The 19,938-nt window shown below is 37.2% G+C and overlaps 1 protein-coding gene across 1 annotated transcript; it reads right to left on the reverse strand.

Moving 5' to 3' along the window:
* Positions 1-206: 206 nt before the first annotated feature.
* BLOC1S5 (biogenesis of lysosomal organelles complex 1 subunit 5) lies at positions 207-13,424 on the reverse strand. The gene is made up of 5 exons (XM_083360603.1): positions 13,177-13,424; positions 11,363-11,445; positions 10,320-10,449; positions 6,738-6,796; positions 207-1,807 (listed from the first exon to the last, which is right to left on the reverse strand). Exons 1-5 carry the CDS (start codon positions 13,364-13,366, stop codon positions 1,631-1,633), a joined length of 639 nt encoding a protein of 212 aa, XP_083216729.1. The 5' UTR covers positions 13,367-13,424; the 3' UTR covers positions 207-1,630.
* Positions 13,425-19,938: the final 6,514 nt, after the last annotated feature.

Raw genomic sequence — 19,938 nt, forward strand, 5'->3', positions numbered from 1 at the left:
CCACACAGATATGAAAAACTGTTTTCCCCTGAATAGGGATTTCATTACATGTTCTTTCTCCAGTGGAGAAATATTTTAAAGTCACCTATTGCCCCCCCATCCCCCCACAAGTCACAAGAGATTAACAACATTCCAGCATACCTCAATGTTGGCAAATGGAGTTTTAGTCTAGCTACCTGATGATGATTGATGAAGCTTGTCAGCCATACAGTAGTGGATAGAGCAGTTTGGCAGAAGTTCAGTATTATTGAAAGAAATCACAGATACTTATTCCATCTGCTCTGCTCGCTTTAATCACATTATCAACAGACTGTCAGGAGAGAATCTTGAAATTAAGCCATACAATCGCAGAAACAACCTATTGTTGGCTTATTGCATTTGCAACATAGATAATGGGTAATTTTGTTTTACATTTTTCTCTTTTACACACTGCCTGTTAAAATAACACTCAATTTTCCTGCCTGTTGCCTAACGTACCTCAACATTCATCCTGTTATTAATGCTTTTCTTTTTTACAACTGAAATGACAAAGAACTACAGCATGAACTTGGCCCACAGTATGCAAATTTTTAATACATATTAAATCATGGAGTTCACCCACAAACTTAATTATGCTCCAGAATACTATTTACATGGAAAACACAATTTGATCTGCAAGAACACTGGTCATTTGCAATGTTCACTGAAAGGGCTCAACCATAACATTGAATATTGTCAGTGAAGGGCTACACAGGAGATTCAAAGCCAACACATGCTTGAAAGTCTGTGTGGACCCCCAAGTAGCATCTGTAAAGAACATCTTAAAGAAGCAGTGACTTTTCTTAGAGTTGTGTGTGCGTCATTTGCAGCTGCAGCATGATCCTGGGAAAGTCTGAGGTGATCCTGAAGGCATTATAGGCAGATCACTGCATACTACAAATTGCATTTTGCCTTTGAATCTACATAACCCTATTCCAGAGATTTCAGGCCATTAAGCGTATGAGAGTATTTTTTTTGTACTACGCACAGAAACACTAGTAGGGCAAATACATACCTCAAAGACAGCCAACGTAATACTCTCCCGTTGTTTCTAGTCAGGACAAATTCAGTGAAATTGTGACTTCTTTCTCAAGGTTCTTTAAACTTATACTGAAAACCTTAGTAACCTAAAGAATTCATTCATAGACTTCAGACTATTATACTCCCAAGGTGTATGGGCCTTTTACAGTTATTACTCTACACGTCAGGCTATTGCTGTATGTCTGCACATAATTATGACTCCTCCCTGTCTCTAACAGAAGCTAACTCTTCAGGAAAGTAACAGGAGAGCTCATTGAAAAGACCCAAACAAAAAGTATGTAATTATTCATTTTGTAAATAGATTTTAAATGTGCACTTAATCTGGCTTGTTGAAGTATAATACTGTTATTGCTGCTACCAAACCTCTTGTGTGTGTGTGTGTGTGTGTGTGTGTGTGTGTGCATGTACGCACATGCACTTAAAATGAATATGAAAAAATTATTCAGTGCAAGGAACCAAATTTCAGTTAGCACTTTTGGTTTTGGTCCCTGTTATTTTTTTTTATCTAAACTCTTAATACTGTGCTGGAAATCCTGGAAATTGAAAACTAGGAGTGGAAGATGCCTGTTTGTTAGAGAGCCTGTTTTGGGAGGTCCTTCTCCAAAGCCTCATACTGTTCTTTAAGATGCTCCATAGCTTTTGTGTGTTCTTCATCGACCGTTGTTTTCAGGTGCTGCTGTTCCTTGGTGAATTCCTCCCAGTCAGCCATATGTTGAGCTTCACCAGCCCTTAGTTTCTCAGCCTGAAGCTGAGGAGAAAAAACAGGTAATAAATGTTGAATCTGGCAATGAAGAGAAGACAGTTTACTGTACATTGCAATGAGGATCTCTTCAGTAGGGGAGTTTTTTAAAATTTATTTATTTATTTATTTATTTATTTATTTATTTATTTATTTATTTATTTATTTATTTAATTTCTATACCGCCCTTCTCCCAAAGGACTCAGGGCGGTGTACAGGGCAATAAAATACAACATACAAAAGTTAAAAGTAAAATTAAATTGAATTTAGCCCTAACAATAAATAGTTAAAAATAAACCCAAACCCTTAGTCCAGGACGGCCTGTTCAAACAACCAGGTCTTTTTTAATGAACATTTTATGAACATGTGTAGCTTGTAACAATAAATAAATTCACAAACAGAAAGAAAAAAAGGGGGGAAAAAAATCAACCAAACCTTTGCTATGGCCTTTGGGCCACAACAATAGAATGTAAAGAAGTGCAATTATAAAACTCTTTTAAAATGCAATGAAATTACATAAAATACATTATTGGAGTAACTGTAGTACAAATAGCAGTGGCAATCACCAAACTTTGTGCTAAGCATCAACTGTAGGTTGGACAGGTTTTTTTTAAATCCCATTTATATCCCGCCCTTCTCCGAAGACTCAGGGCGGCTTACAATCTAAGAAGCACAAATCAATGTGCTTAGCAGTAGCCTTCATTCTATGTATATGCCTGCTTATTAGGGCTTTTGGGCCCCCCCAAACGGCATTTTTACAAAGTCAGCTTATTGCCCCCAACAATCTGGGTCCTCATTTTACCTACCTTGGAAAGATGGAAGGCTGAGTCAACCTTGAGCCTGGTGGGACTCGAACCTGCACTAATTGCAGGCAGCTGGTGTTACTTAAGGAGGCATTAGCCCACTGCTCCACCAAGGCTCATGATAGCACAAAGTTACAACACATGATAGCACAAAGTTGGGCAACTTGGCAAGATGTGTCAAGGTCCTGATCAGACAGAAGCAGTCTCAGATGTGCTATTTACTGGGGTAGTTCTTTAAAATGAGATATGTATCTTTATTGATTTCCTATAGAGCAGGGATGTCCAACTTTGGTAACTTTAAGACCTGCAGACTTCAACTTGCAGAATCCTGGTTGGCTGGGGAATTCTGGGAGTTGAAGTCATAAAAGAGCCAAGTTTGAAGACCCCTGCATTAGCACATTGACATAAGTACTGCTGAAAAGGAATGTTTTTATATTGTCCCCCAAAACTAAAGAGAGTAGTACAGCCAACCAGGCCAAAGTAAAAAGACAACAAAATTCCAAAATTAGAATTGAAGAGAGAGAAGATGCCATATGCCCATTTGAAAAAAAAACCATACACAATAGTGGTCTCTGAAACATTTCTTTACATACAAGTTCACTCATTGTATCTGTTTGGATCAATGGCTGTCCTATCATTTAAGGTTTGAAATTATATTTTGATCTACATGAGAGAGATTATTACAGGTAGTCCTTGACGAACAGCCATTTATTTAGCTACCATTCGGAGTTAATATGGTGCTGAAAATTATGGCTTACAACCAGTCCTCACATGACCATTGCAGCATCCCCTCAATCACATGAACATAATTCAGATGGTTAGCATAAATCTTGCATTAATGTCAGTTGCAGTGCCTGGGGATCATGTGATTATCTTCCCAGCTGGCTTCTTGACAAAGTCAATAGGAAAATAGGCAAGGGAGGTCACAAGGCATGATCACATGATCTCATTTAATGATCAAACCAATGAATGTCATAAAATTGGATGCAATCAGATGCAGCCACAGAAAACACACGCCTCTGGGTTCTTCAAGATGACACTGCGTGATTGATGGGATCCACGGCATGCCCATTCTACCTGACCTCATCAGATCGACAGAAATGTGGAAATAGGCAGTCTCTAAAGTAGCCTGGCTTTATGTCATGAAAGGGTTTATAAGTGATAAACAGCTCCTGGAAGTCAAGTGGTAACTAGTGCATTTCAGGATGCTGAGGAGACATGGGATATATACTATGGGACATCCATCATTCTGGGCCAACTGCAGCTTCCAGATAGTTTTCAAGGGCAGCCCCATATATAACACATTACAGAAATCCAATCATGAGAAGACCAAGGCATGAATAACTTCCTGATAGTCTAACAGTAAGCTAAAAGGAGATAAAATTGTCTTAAGACATTTTACTTAAAGAGAAACAGCTGAGAACAATCAATAATGGGCAGGTTGTATGGAATACTATTCTTCCCCAAAACACTTTTCAAAGTATTAGGAGACCTGCATTGAATGGATACTTGCCATAGGACTCTGACATTCTTTTAATGCACAGAATGTGTCCTGCAGCAAAAGAGGCTAGGAACCATGGCTTATTGAATGAGTATCATAGAGAAAAAACAAGTGTCTCCCAATACATTCCAATCTTCAACATTGGTTAAAAAAATGAACCAGTCTTTCCCAGGACATCTGCTCCTTCTTCAAATATACAGGTGGTCCTCGACTTACAACAGTTCTTTTAGTGACCATTCAAAGTTATAACGGCACTGAAAAAAGTGACTTACGACCTTACACTTACAACTGTTGCACCATCGCCATGGTCATGAGATCAAAATTCAGATGCTTGGTAAGTGACTCATATTTATGATGGTTGTCCTGGATTATGCGATCATCTTTTGCAACCTTCTTATAAGCAAAATCAATGATTCACTTAAGAACTGTGTCAAGAAAGGTGGTAAAATGGGGCAAATTCATTTAATAAATGTTTTGTTTAGCAACAGAAATGTTGGGCTCAATTATGGTTGTAATCTGAGGACTATGCAATTTATCTTAACGGTCACCAGTTGGTGTACAACACAGCTAGAAAAAACTGGGCTGAACATGGTTGTGCCTTAATGTTTAGCTCCAAAATCAGAAGAGAAGGAAAATATGTGGACTAGAGATATGTAAACCTGTAGTATTCCTTCTCTCTCTTAGCAAGTTTAGGAAATTTAGGAATGCTACAGTGTTTTGCCCTTATCAATTACAGAAATAAGAAATATGAAATTTTCTTCAATTTGCTTACAGTGCTTCTCTATTAGGGCTGAAAAAATTGAAAGGGCTGCCTAATCATAATTAAAGGAAGCACAGAAGAAAAACACAGAATTAATTTCTTGCAGTTTTTTCCTAATGCTGAGGTTTAAGAATATGTATTACAAACCAACAGTGTGCAGCCTTGTGAGAGGTTATAGCAAGTCGCATGTTCTTATAATCTAGCCTTTTATGAAGTAAGATCCAAAGGTATGAAATAGTTCCATTTCAGAAAGCTGTAGTCATAATATGTTCAGTGTTTTCGACTGACCAGATTTACATTTCCATTCTGTTGGGTATTTTTTGTTCCATGCAAAACAGGGATTTCCCTTTTCTCTGGCTGTGAACGAAATTCTTAGAAAAACTTTCCACCCATACAGAAGCCGGGGAAGATATAAAAACTTTGCTATTTTTTAAGCAACTATGAAAGGCTAATTAAAGCTGCAGGTTTACCTACGGCTCTTTTTTTTTTACATCTAGTGTAGCTATTCCAGAAGAAGATATGCTTTTCACCTTCCTGAGAACTTTAAAATAACATCGAGATTTGTTTCAGAGCAATTGGTGAATCTCAGAGTTACTTAATTCACATTCTTACACGCAGTTTTAATCTGATGGGAATTAAATGTCCATTTTGCCAGTTAAACAAATATATCTTTTGACTGATATATTCCTAAGTAGTCCTGTTGAAAGACACACCAGATTAAGAAGTACCAAATCACAGACTGCTTCAGTGTAAAGCTTAATAGGATGTATCTAGACAGAAAAGGGAAATCAGCTTGAAGGTTCACTGCCTTTGCACATAGCCTGACATATCTTTGATTGGTTTAGTGTTTAGATGACATAGTGGGCACACTACCCACAAAATTTAACAGTAGAGATTTAAGAAACAAAACCACTTTGTCCAGTTTATAACAATATATCAACCAAGAAGAAAGAGCAAGAGGCACAGTCTAGAGAATCTTGGATGTGAAGTAAAAAAAAAATCTTAATATTAAAATGGTAATCTGGATGGGCAACTAGTTGTGAGCATAAAACAAATCTAATTCTCATTCAAATACCACGGTTCAAATTTCGAGATAAGATGGGCACTTTTCATTCACATAATTATCCATTGAATATTATATAGAGTGTACTTGTTTAATAACTATTCCTTGTACTTATGGCCGGCACAACACCCCCAGAGTCATGTGATTGTGGTTTGCAATCTTGCCTGCCAGCTTTGGACAAGCAAAACCAATGAGGAAATCAGTAGGAAGTTGCAAATCAGGGCCGTGTGAGGTCCTCGCTTTATGAGAGCATCTGGATGGCTGGACTGCCGTCACTAAACATGTTTTTTTTACAAAGTTTCTAGCCTCAGTTAGCATGGTTAATTGTGGTTTCCTGTACTCATAATGGAAGTGGCAAACTTAATATACCCTTTTATAAATGTTGAACTAGTGTAATGGATAGATGGAATAATCCTGAGGAAGCAGGAGGAAGAATTATTGTACAACCAAGGTAGCAGTGAGATAAAAGAAATCTGAGGTTGGAGAAGAAATGTAGTTTGAGAAAGCCTCTCAGATGGGACTCTCCCTACTTGTCACAAAGATAAAGGGAGGGTGGGGATCGCATTCAGACTTGCAAGAATCTGTTACTGTAACCTTGTAATAAAAAGCGTACAGTATTCACATTCATGACTTTCTTTTCTTAATTTAGTCTATCTTGAAGGGCTGTCAACTAGTCCCCCCTCCCCAATTTTAGATACCCCTTTGTGGCTAAAATAATCCATTTAAAGCCCCTTGTGCTCTCCCAGCCTCCCTCTTCCTAATAAGCTTAACTTTGCTAATTTGTAAATGTAAAATATTAGTATGGTATTTACCTTTCTTTCTTCCTGTTCTGTTTGCTGCAATGTGTTGAACATCTGGTTGGCTACCTGTACTGAAATACAAGTTTACAGTTGTGCAACTCATCATTCGTATTTTTAATGGATCAGCTTTTAATGTGAGAACTACACTGGCTTTGCTCACACTACTTTAAACAAAAATGTGCTATATACTCATTAGGTCTTTCTAATGTAAGAAAAAAAAAACATCTCTGTGATTTGCTAAGCCTAGTTTAAATGTCATTTCTAAATCCTTATAAAAGTAGCTTATAACAATACAGCCCAAACAAAAAGTGGGAACCACTTTACATTAAAAATAAGCTCTGATATTAATTGAACCAGATTAAACACTTTTACTCTATGAAAGGAAACCTGGAAAATATGAAAATGTATTGTCTGGAAGCCGTACACATCTATCACCTTTGTCTTAAGTTGAAAAATAATAGGATAAAGGTAGCACAACCCTTAAAAAAACTATGTACCACCTTAGAGTGAAATCCTATCTTAATCAAACATCCTGCTTTAAGAGAGCTAGTTGGATGGCAATTGGAAATCCAGGAACAGGACAAAATTGTACTCTTCCAACTTACATTACAGAAATTGCTATTGACAGGCATTTCGCCTTTGCATTTGAAACAAATAAAGCGTATGATAGTAGCAGCTGGCTAACCTGATTTGGACTTAGTAACTAAGCTGGCAAGGCCTTATTAGTCCTTAGAGAGGAGCCATCAAAGAATTCAAGAATTACAGGTTAGACCAGAAAATTGAAAAATATTTCATCCTTCATCTCCCCAACCCCGAAAAAGACAGGACAAGACACATAAAACTTCTGGACAAAAAAATTACATGGATATGGCATAGAGTTATACAGAGTCAAGTATGATCCAAAGGAGACAATGTTTTTTTTATAGCTGTCCTTAATTGATAAGTTATTGATTAATTTCAAAATCTGGTAGAAAAAAAAGTCAGAGTCCACCATTTGTCAAATGGAATTTATCACCATGGGAAAACAAATAGCGGTTAATTTTAGAGGCAGATGTCTAACAAACACATATCATGAAATCAAATTCTCTATTTTCTAGGGACTAGCCTAACTATTTTGGCCAATGGGATTAGAAGTAGGGTCTTTTCTATAATGTGTAGGGTGGGCTAGTCCCATCAGGATGAGGTAGTTCCTCAGGTACCCTGAGCCCAAAAAATGGCATCTTAAAATTGCCAAGGTTAAAGGAGGGTCTCTGGGCCAGGGCCAAGGCAGTGGGGGCTGTTCCCTCACTGTTTCCAGGATGGCTTCGTGGGCCACATGAAACCACTTTGCGGGCCGGATCCGGCCCCCGGGCCTTGTGTTTGACAAGTCTGTTCTAGGCAAACTTAACTCATTTAAAGACAGCAATCACAGCAACAGAAGAACGTAACACAGCAGGGGAGATTAACCAGCATCTTCTGATTTAACTCTTCAGTACAGGTGGTCCTTGACTTACAACAGTTCATTTAGTGACCGTTCAAAGTTACAGCAGCACTGAAAAAAGTGACTTGTGACTGTTTTTCGTACTTAAGACTGTTGCAGCATCCCCATGGTCATGTAATCAAAATGTGGATGCTTGGCAGCTGAGTCATATTTACGATGATTGCAGTGTCCTGGGGTCATGTGATCTCTTCTTACGACTTTCTGACCAGCAAAGTCATTGGGGAACTCAGAGTCACTTTACAACTATGTTACTAACTTAACAACAGCCGCAGTTCACTTAACAACTATGGCAAGAAAGGTCATAAAATGGAGCAAAGCTTACTTAACAACTGTCTTAGTAACAGAAATGTCGGGCAGAATTGTAGTCATAAGTTGAAGACTTTCTGTACAGAAGTTACTACACTGATGTTTTCTGTTGTCTGTAACCCTGTACAGATAAAGGAAAGGTTAACCTTTTGTACCACCAATGAAGCTCAGGATTGGAGGAACTGTTCTACAGTTCTGCTTCCACTAAGGAGGGAACAGGTCCCCAACTTGGTATCTTCCAGGTGGAGACTGTGGCCAGGAGGGTCTTTGTCTGGCACTGTCTTTTGCACCAGTTATGGCCTTATCTGAAGCATAAGATGTTTACTAGTGACCCACGATGCTGTCACTACTACAATACTAAATACTGTACATGGGGCTGCCTCTGAAGACTACTCTGAAACTGAAACTGATGCGGAATGCAATGGGACTAGCTCTAAAAAACACATGACACCTAGATTTTGGGCCCTGCAGTGCTGGTTTTTACTATAAAGCCCTGTATGGCTTTGCTAGGTATTTACAAGATTATCTTTTCCAACAATGTCAACCAATAAGGCATGTTCTTCCAGAGAAAAGCTATTATTTTGAGGTTTGTGAAATGAGGGAAACTGAGGCTAGTTGATATTATTTTTCAGTTAGGTCCCTCGCTTTGTGGAATGGGCCTGCCTCAGAAATTACGTCTTGCTCCTCTTTAATGTCATTCCAGAATGCTAAAGACAGAGCTATTTCATTTCTCTTGTAGATGTTGGACAAACCTGTGATGTTTAAACTGTCACTACTGTACTATTGTATTTAGAATGGATGTCTATCTTTATTTTGCTATGATTTATAGCTCCAACAGAATTGGATTTGCTATCATTTTAGCTAATTTGATTTTTGATGCTTTAATTCCTGCTATCTTGTTATGCATTATAAGACTTCTTTTAGTTTAAACTAGACTCTCTGCTTGATCTGGTGGATTATAAATGTGGAAAATAAATAAATAATGCCAAAGGCTTCATTGAGGCATATTATTGGACCGATCTGATGTTGCTACCTAGAACAGAAATATACCTATTTTGTGATAGCATTACAATGGCCAAATTATATTATTTAGCACTCAGGCCCAACTTTTTTATTTTATTTTAATCCCATTTATATCCCGCCCTTCTCCAAAGACTCAGGGTGGCTTACAATTTAAGCACAAACCAATGTGCTTAGCAATAGCCTTCATTCTATGTATATGCCTGCTTATTAGGGCTTTCTCCCCCCCAAGCGGCATTATTACAAAGTCAGCTTATTGCCCCCAACAGTCTGGGTCCTCATTTTACCTACCTCGGAAGGATGGAAGGGTGAGTCAACCTTGAGCCTGGTGGGATGCGAACCTGCACTAATTGCAGGCAGCTTATGGGACTACCAAAATCCATATGGAAGTTGTATTGCCTGAGGGCAGTTCTTATAATGCCAAAGTGGTTCTACTTCAGATACAGTTTACATACTTCCCTCTCCTATCTTTTTTGCAAATGTGAAAAGAAGTCCATTTATTTTTCTTTGAACTGGAGTGCTACCAGTAAGCTCCTGCCTCAATTCAACACAAAGGTGGTCTGTGTTCCCATTGAAGGCCTTGTCCCCTCCCCTCCCCTCCCTCCCCATGCTCAAGTCCCTAAGCCCAGGTGAATCATTACACAGCAAGTCAACAAAGCTGTCTAGGGAAATGCATTTTTTTTGAATTTCAAAAGGATGGGTGAGCTCATTGGTGTTTCAAGAATCTACACAGTTTGACAATATTCTTTAAATACAAAAGGCATTGAAGAAAATAAATTTCCCCTTACATTTCTTCAATATTTCATTTAGATTTCCATGCATTATTCCTTTACATTTTGGCAAAATCTTGTCATTTGCCTCAAATACTGTGTTGTTTAAGTTTTCAAGAATCCGCAATTCTCGGAGACCTCTTTTTTCCTGTTTGAAAAAAAAGAAAGGGATCATTCAAAACATTCTACAAAAAAAGCTGACATTTAATTAACATCAAATCCAGTTTCACTTAAAAAAGAACTAAACTGAAATTCTATAGCCCTTTACTGGAAAGTAAAATTCATTGAACTCAGTGTTATATACAACTAATCAGACATGTTTATATTTTCATTGTAAAACAGATTAAAATATCTAGATTTTTAATTCTTAGACTCCAGTTAACTACATAATTACTTGGAAATACTCAGAGATTTATTACTGATTAAATATGCTTATGCAGTAACTGCACAATTAATATTTCCACACATTGTTAATACATCCCCACTATTCTTCATTTAAACATCCTATGTTTAAACAACATTTTTACAATTACTTTTTATTTTGTTATTTTATCATCCAGTTTTGAAAGAAAACTACCCTGATAGTTTGAAAGCTATCCAAATTTCATATATATCTTCTTATTCTTATTAAGGTTTTGCTGCCATCTTGTGGCAATTATATTCAATATTACACTTGCATAAAAGGGTATTTAATATTTAAAAAGCATTTTTCTGCATATTTCACATTTTTTTAAAAAATAGTCAGTCTCTCCTATGTTGTTGTTGTTAGCTGTGAAGTCATGTCCGACTCATCGCGACCCCATGGACAATGTTCCTCCAGGCCTTCCTGTCCTCTACCATCTTCTGGAGTCCATTTAAGCTCATGCCTACTGCTTCAGTGACTCCATCCAGCCACCTCATTCTCTGTCGTCCCATTCTTCTCTTGCCCTCAATCTTTCCTAGCATTAGGCTCTTCTCCAGTGAGTCCTACACAATATGCTTGTGCAGCTTCGCTTTTTAATTCAAGATCAAATTCTTCCACAAATCCATCTTACTTCATTTCAAAACAACATCTAACCTACTTCAAATTCTTTGATGAAATAACGAATTTCTCCTTGAATAACTGGTCTGTGGTCCAGAAGTCGGGAATATATTTCGCCAACATCTACAAGAAAAATGATGAATTATAATCTATTTATTTATTATTAGAGATGTATAAAAACTTGGACAGGTTAAGATTTTTTTTCTTCCTCTGTTGTCCACTTTTTAATAGTAGTTTTTCTCACTTACAGTTTCCCACAGATACAGGGAGGAAAATTCCTTCAAATAACAGTATATGAGCCATGGTGGCACAGTGGCAGAATGCAGTACTGCAAGCTAACTCTGCTGACTGTCAGCAGTTCAAATCTGAACAGCTCAAAGTTGACTCAGCCTTCCATCCTTCAAAGGTTGGTAAAATGAGGAGCCAGATTGTTGGGGGTAATATACTGACTCTAAAATGCTTAGACAGGGTTGTAAAGCACTGTGAAGTAGTATATAAGTCTAAGTGCTATTGCTATTAAGGTTTTTTTATGTCACTTTGTAGACAAATTAGTGTCCAGGTTTGTAAGGCCATTACAAAAGCCATTTTAATTTCATAAGATTTAGGAGATGACAAGGTAAACTCCCTTCTATCAACAGCCCTCAAATGTGTATTGAGCTTTTGACTACAAAGAGACTTGCATGCAATACAATTGCTTTATACCTTAAAGCAAATACACAGAATTATATCTATAGATAGCACATTTTACAGAGTAACTTTGTCAAAGAACTTTACTTGCTAGTTTACTGAGAACAGATACTTTTTAATATATGAAACCTATACATTTTATTGTACTATTTGGGGTGAAGGATAACACAGGTAAATAGAACATTTTAAAAATAAAACAAATGCCATCTTTGTTACCCACTGGAAAAACATATTCTTTAGTTTTGTCTTTGTGTGTGCATGAGTCCAAGTTGGGAAAGAGATACCCTCAGAGATACTGTTTTTAGACAGATCTCAATGATCATCTGAAAGCCGTGCAAAGCTTGGACTTAAATGCAAAAAGATGCTTTGGAATGCACAAGAGTCATTGACTCTTGGCATGTTTGATACATTGACTCTGTGCCATCAAATCATTTTTCACTCCTGAGCACCACCTTGATTTTCTCCGACAGCCTATTCTTAACTTGTCTTTTTAAATCTCCCAACAGTGTACTTACTCATCATCACTGTACAGGTTGGCAGGTTACAATCAGCAATTTTTAATTAAAACATCCACAGGATAATCAAACAAAATAATTCGAATTGCAAAATAACATCAAAAATAAAAGTTCTAGTAAGAACAGACCAAAATGGCAAGAGAGAAGTATGCCTTCAGACAACAAAAGCCCTCTTAAGCCATCCTTCTATAAACCAACTCTAACCAAGTTCCACTGAATCAGCCAAACAATGACAACGTCCATTTGCTTGACAGATCTGCAGAGTTGGTCTTTCCTCCGGGGGCCATTCCAGGTTCGCAGCTAGGACATAGGAAATGTATTTATTTTATCCTTTCTGTTTCTTCTCAGAATCCATTGGTGTTTTATACATAAAGGGTTAGAATAGCTTGCGCGAATTTCGTCCATATACCTGTGCTGTCTGCGGACCTTCGCTTCTTCTGCTTCCTTCTGCTACGTCTCATTTATTGGGCAATAGATCGCGATGAAGGCGGTGAACGCCTATCACCATTACCATGCCCGCTCTACTTCCAAATCAAACTACTCCCTCGCTACTCTAGGGGTACTATGTAATATGTTTGCAATTACCCTATCAGCATGCAAGAGAACTGAAACTTAACGGAGGAAAGCAAAAGGAAGGACCAGCGCTTCCTACCTTTAAAAATAGGACACGAGGAGGCGGAACCCACTGAATCCCTCCTTTTATTACCGCTTCCAGAAACCGGAGACTCCGCAGTTTTATTGACGCTTAAAGTCCCGGGAGCCCCACTACTCATTTCACTCAAAAGCCTCCCGAGGAGGACCACAGCGGGACGACTTTGCAGTTCCTCCTTACGAAAGCGCATGCGCAACTGTCATAAGGCGCTCTGGACGGGACTAGATGTGAGTACTGCGCATAAGCAGGAAGGCTTTCACTTTGTGAAGCAGTTTCCAAAACAACCGGTGGGAGAAATCGCCCTCTATGACGTCAACAATTGAAGTCTCATTGAAAGATTCCCTAAATGGCTCGTTCTAAATCTAAATACTTAGGGTCAGTGTCGGAGCTAAGAGGAAAGATTTTTGCTCGGCATGCATTGTGAATATGAATTGGCCAGCAAGCTACCGGTACGTCTCCATCTTTTGGAAGAAATCTACAGAGTTCTAGATCTACAGGTCGATATGGTGGAGGGTATTTTTCCATCTATTTAAAAATATCTCCTTTTCTAAGTTGCAGTTTCAATATACTGTGCAACAAATATTGCATCAGGAACGATACATTTTAAGCGAAGCAAATCAGCTGCACTCCAGCAACGTAATATTTCATGCTTTTTGTGAAATGCTGCTAACGTCGTGCTTAGCCCTGCAGGAAATGTAAACAAGACTAAGAGAAGCTGTTAAATGTTCTTTAATTTGTAAGCAAATTTGGCTATTTGTGAAATCTCCCTGATGTACGTGAGGAAACCTCTTTGCTAGTTGAGAGAAGATATTCATAGAATCATAGTAAGGGTCGAAGTGATCCTAGAGATCTTTTACTCCAGCCTCATAAGTATTGAAGGAATGCATGATAATAATGTCCCCAACGGAGGGCCATTGGGTCTTTGCTTAAACACCTGGAGAGGTGTAATATAACGAAAATGAACATAATCGGAAAATACAGGGAGGAAAAAGGGGAAAGGAGAAAGTATGGGTAAGAAGAGGTAAAAGAAAAAAAAGGCTTTGATTTCCCACTAAGCACAGTAGAAGATAATAACATTACAACCTCAACTTCTTACTTTTATACAATAATGTATATAATTTAATTTCTATATCTGTCTAAGCAGCAAAACCAGATTAAAAGTTTTATTTTTTCCATCCCAAGCACAAAACCCTGAAGCGGTTTCCAAGTGGAAACAAAATTAGATATATTCTTTTCTTTGAATGACATAATCAATTTAACTGTCTCTAATATTATTTCTTGCTGTAGAAAATAATATATATTCATTGATATTAACATAATTTATTATGCTTCCTCAGATTTTTTTTGTTTAACAAAGGGTAAAAAACTTTTTTTAAACATCCATTTTAAATGCTAAATTTTTCTTTGAAAATATTTCTAAAATCAATAAGTTTTTCCTGATGTCAATCAAAATCATCTTCTTTGTAATTTAAATCTTGTTTCTTTTGACCGGTCTTCAGGAACAACATAGTTCAGTCCTCCTGACAGCACTTTATGGTACTTTAAGATAGTTTCTATGTCTCCCTATAATCTTCTCCAGGTTAAATATACCCAACATCTCCAACAATTCTTCATACAATTTTCCTTCCAGGACTTTTATTATCTTAAATGTTAACATCTGGGCATTTCCAAAAGGTGCTTTTTCTAAAAGGTAACTAGACTATCTTGATTTTTTTTTCTTTGAAAACATTTCACTCCTCACCCAAGAAGCTTCTTCAGTTTTCAGAAAACTGAAGAAGCTTCTTGATGAGAAGTGAAAGGTCTTCAAAGAAAAAACACACACCAAGAAAATACAGTTGCCTTTGGAAAAAAAAGAACCTTTGGTACAACCAGGACCTGGATGATTGAGAATCTCTGTAGATATCTGGAGATTTCCTAAAATGCAGTAACAAAACTTGGATGCAGTATTCTAGGTATGGTCTGAGCAACACCATGCAAAACAAGAGGAACAATAATTCTGAACTGTTTACTTATGGTTGGTTGCATGGTGAGCTAGATGTTAAGACTGACATTTTTTCCCCACCTATTGAATCCTTCCGAAGGGCATGGGATAGGCAGATGTTGTTTAATAATATTAAAAGTATTGCAAGATGTAAGCCAGGGGGTCTTCAAATTTGGGTCTTTTGTGACCTGTGGACTTCAACACCCAGAATTCCTCAGCCAGCGTGCCTGGTTGAGGAATTCTGGGAGTTGAAGTCCACGAGTCATAAAAGGGCCAAGTTTGAAGACTCCTGCTGTTCCAAGTAAAGCTGGCTTTTGCAATTGACTGATGGTGATTTTGTCAATGCTAATGATCATTGGACTTGATTTGCAACAGCAGATCATTATTTCTTTGTTTTTAATGTTTGTATATTTGATGGGTAAACAACTTTTTCTTCCTTGGTGCTTTTTGGTTTGGCTGTTTTCTTGCTGACGTTTTATTACCCAAACTAGGTAATGCTTACTTACCTCACAGGGTTATAGTTGGGGAAAAGCATGCTATCTTTTATCAGAGAATTGCCACATATAAATCGATAAATAAACAAGCAAGGTAAAAGTAGAGTTGCAGCCGCAAAAACATGGGTAGATGATGAAGTGTGGCAAATAAAATTGCCAGACTTGATCTGCCAACAAGTCACAAGTTTCTAGGATCGCTGACTATTTTTAATTTAATATTACATAATTTGATTTTTTTGTGGACATTTCAATCAAGTTACAATAAGTAATAATGTTTCTGAAAATAGCATTTCTAACTTTCAGCAATTAAATGCAGAAGACTTCAGTGCAAGTATACCACCACACTAAAATTTGCTTACCATAAATGTCATAAAATTAATTTTCTATAAAAAGACTAATATTTCATTTTTTTCTTATATGGAAGTAATCATACAACTGATGAAAACGTATTTCAGAATATAGGATTCAAAACATTTTTGTTTAAAAAATGTTTCACACTGAGTTTTGTTTTAATGCATGCATATAGAAATTTGTCATTTAACTGAAGACTTTCGTAATAGAATGGATGGAAACTAACAGCTATGGAAAAGCAGAGAGGTAGCCTAATTGTCAGTCAACAATTACGGTAATAAAAAATATTTTACTACCTGAGAAATATAAAAAAATAAAAACATTATTTTTTTAAAAAAAATGTTGAGTTGAATGACATACAATTTTAATATATTATTAAAAACATTTATCCAATATTCTTGGGTATATTTCCCATATTATAAAAATTGACTACTTTTTTGTAATGTATCAAATCTTAATGATTTTCATTTTTGACTTTTTACTCTTACTGGTTTGATTTATGGTACATATTATTTTTCAAGAAGAAATAAAAACAACAAAAGCAAAGACCAAAAGCGGAAGAATCCCAGCAAGACATTTAGGCTTCTTCTGCACAACCCCTGTAGTTCTTTTTATGGAAGATGTGTCTATCGGAAATAATCCAATTACTGTTGTTATTTCAACAATCACTCCATGAAATGTAAGCAATTTTCGATACACTCTAGGCAAGAATAGATGACAGATGCGATAGAACTGGCAACCCAAGTTGAATCTTAGAATACAGAGATTAAAGAAGTAAAGACTGAATATTCAGAACCATGTCTAGTTCCAAAATTTCATTGGATGAAACTAAACAAATTAGAAGCTAAACCATAACTGTTAGAAGCCGAATTATATAAAAGCAATCTAAAATTTAGAGGCAGGCCAGAAGAATTAGGCAAGGAAAATTTATAAAGAGCTCTATAGCTTCTTCTAATTATTTGATTTTACTTAAAAGTCTACTTTAATCATCAGTGGATGAATCTTTGGAAATTAGGGGAGCCAACGGAATGCATGAGAAAGACAGCTTCTGCAATACGTTTTAGTAAAATTAGTGCATCTCAAAATTATAGAAGCAATCTTGGAAGTAAAGAGAGATGAAACCTCTTTAAAAGTGGGAGATAGTATAATTGAGGTTCTATCAGATGCTCCTCCAGATACTCGGAGAACTGGTTTTCAAGGAGATAAAACCCCTAGCCTTGGAAAAAGAAATAAAAATAAAAAATGGAGTAGAGCATCTTAAATTGAATAGATAGAGAAAATGAAGTATTAACAGAAAAATGTCTTCCAGACTAATCTATCTTTTGAAACGTCCTTAACAACATGGCTAGTAAAGCATTTCATTTTTCTTTACTTCTGAGAGGACTCTTTCTTTAGCATCAAACAGAAAGAAAACTATGTAAAGAAATATTTTTTAGGTTACAGCTTTACACACAGAATTGTGCCATTGCTGAAAATTTAACTTTAGAGTTTATATTTAAATATGACATTTGGCCTATATGTTAATTCCTTTATTTTCGTAATGCATTGTTTATCTTTTATAGCTTCCTTTTGCTAATTCTAATGAGTTAACCAAATATTTTAACTGTTCAATAGACATGTTATAACTACATACTATGAAGTATTTCATAGTATACTGATGGTTTATCTAAGAATTATTGACTATCCACTCTTATTTTACTGTTTAAATTGGCTTTTTTCAACTATTGTCTTTGTTATCTGTTCTTCTACATTCTATAAACTTTTGTATTATTATACTTCTTTACTTTCTTGAACATTTGTAAGAGTATATGTCCCCCTTAAATAAGTATGGGCTAGGAAAAATATTAAAAGTAAAATCTATTTTGTTTTTTGTAAGATAAAATAATCACATCATAAAACTCGGGAATGGCTAGCTCTGAGTCTGAAAATCAACATATGTAGTCATCATGTAGTGTCTTGGGGAAGATTTACTAAACAAATTATGTCACTTTTGCCTTGCAATTGAAGCGATGTTCTGTTCTGGGGATTATCGTGCCATCTGCAATTAGTGTTAGGGGCATTTTGTAGTGTAGAAGTTTCAGATTAACATGCAGAGTCCTGCCGTTTTTTTCCCACGGGCTCTCAAGCAATGATACTCCACCAAAGAATTGTTTCATTCAAATGGCGGTGCAAAACTTGAATGCTGACGGCCGGCAGGGAAACCCAAACCTGTTGAGGCAGACTTTTCAGGAAACAGAAGCAATCAGAATGACATTCTTTAAAAGGGGAGTTGTGGGGCAGAGAAGATACTTTGCAAAAGCGTAATACATCCATAGGCATCATCTGTGGAAAACTAAGACCACGGTCATGATTGTTAGAAGTTTGCAGGCTGTGATGCCGATCCTGGTTAAAGCAAGCCTGGGGCTGAACGGTTTCAGAGTAGTTGCCTCATCAGATTAATCATATGGTTATGGTATTTGATGCTCAACCTGGACAGACAGGCCTGCCAGGCAGGAACTGCTCAGACAGATGATGTTAGGGAAGGACAGAAATTACCCACTGCAAGACTAAGAAGACAAATGACACCCAGCAGGAACAGCAAGCCAAATCAGGGGAATCTGCAATCCAGCTCTGGCCTTAGGCTACCTGCCTCTTTGAAGTAGAATAGATGTAGCCCGGGAGCTGTCACATTAGATAAGGAGGCTGCAGAAAGCTGAGAGTGATTTAGTTCTTCCAATAAAAGGAAAAGTTTAATGGTTCCAAATCTTCTTAAAGGGGCCCAAGCTAACATCAGAGGGGAAAAAAGGATATCCTTAAGATGTAATGCTTATTAAAATACCATCTTCTCTCGGCAGTGAAGATTACGATCCAGGTAGCAGCTGAAATTTTTGCAGTTATTACCATTACAGGAAATTGTATAGGTTCAGGAATATAACAAGTAATTGCTACTGCAAAATCAAACTTTGATTTCCTTCTGCATTATGCTAAATCCATGGGGTAATGGCACTATAAATTCATCACAAATGTATGGAGAAATGGGAAAAAAATCAAGTTTTGTAACTGCAGGAGAGACCAACATGTTTGCATTTCACACAATCATAACGGGATTTTCAGCATTGCATGATTTATTATTTTTTATTTAATTCTCTAAAGCCAAGCAGTGTTGGTGTGAAATGAAGAACAGGATGCTGCCTAAGCCCATGCTAGTTCAAAGTGTACAATTTCTTTCTAGTGTTGAGCCACAAAGAAGTTGGTTCTAATCCTTTCATATGTAAATCCATATCTATATATCTCTGTGAAAGACTTAACATATTTATACATAAAAAAATGAAAACAGCACAGATGTAATTCTTTTCATACATATGTTGGCACCAGTAATGCAAGATGTATGCACTTATACTGCAAAAATGTTTCCTTGCTGTATGGCCTCTCTCAGGTAAGAGTCTAGTCTATGGACCAGATTATATTCAAACTGATATATGGTTATGCATATATGAGGTTCAAGGTGTTGGTTACGATCTTTAAGGCCCTACATGGCATGGGTCCGGGATACCTCAGGGACCACCTGCTGCCGGCATCGACTCCCCTCCGCCCTGTGCGTTCCCACAGAGAGGGCCTCCTCAGGGTGCCGCCAGTCAGGGAATGTCGACTGGTGGCCCCCAGGGGGAGGGCCTTCTCTGTGGGTGCTCCGGCATTATGGAATCAACTGCCGGTGGAGCTCCGGATGGCACCAGACCTCTGAACTTTCCGTCGGGGCCTGAAGACCCACCTGTTCGAATTAGCTGGTCTGGCCTGATGGGGGATTATAGGTTTTTAATTGTTTTTTAAATTTGTATTACTGTTTTTAATTGGGCATGGGTTTAATCCTTTTTTAATTTTTGTATTGTCTTTCTTTTTATATATGCCCTGTGAACCGCCCTGAGTCCCTACCAAGGAGAAGGGCGGTATATAAATCAA

This window comes from Vipera ursinii (genome assembly GCF_947247035.1).
Source record: "Vipera ursinii genome assembly, chromosome: 3".
Classification (NCBI taxonomy): domain Eukaryota; kingdom Metazoa; phylum Chordata; class Lepidosauria; order Squamata; family Viperidae; genus Vipera; species Vipera ursinii.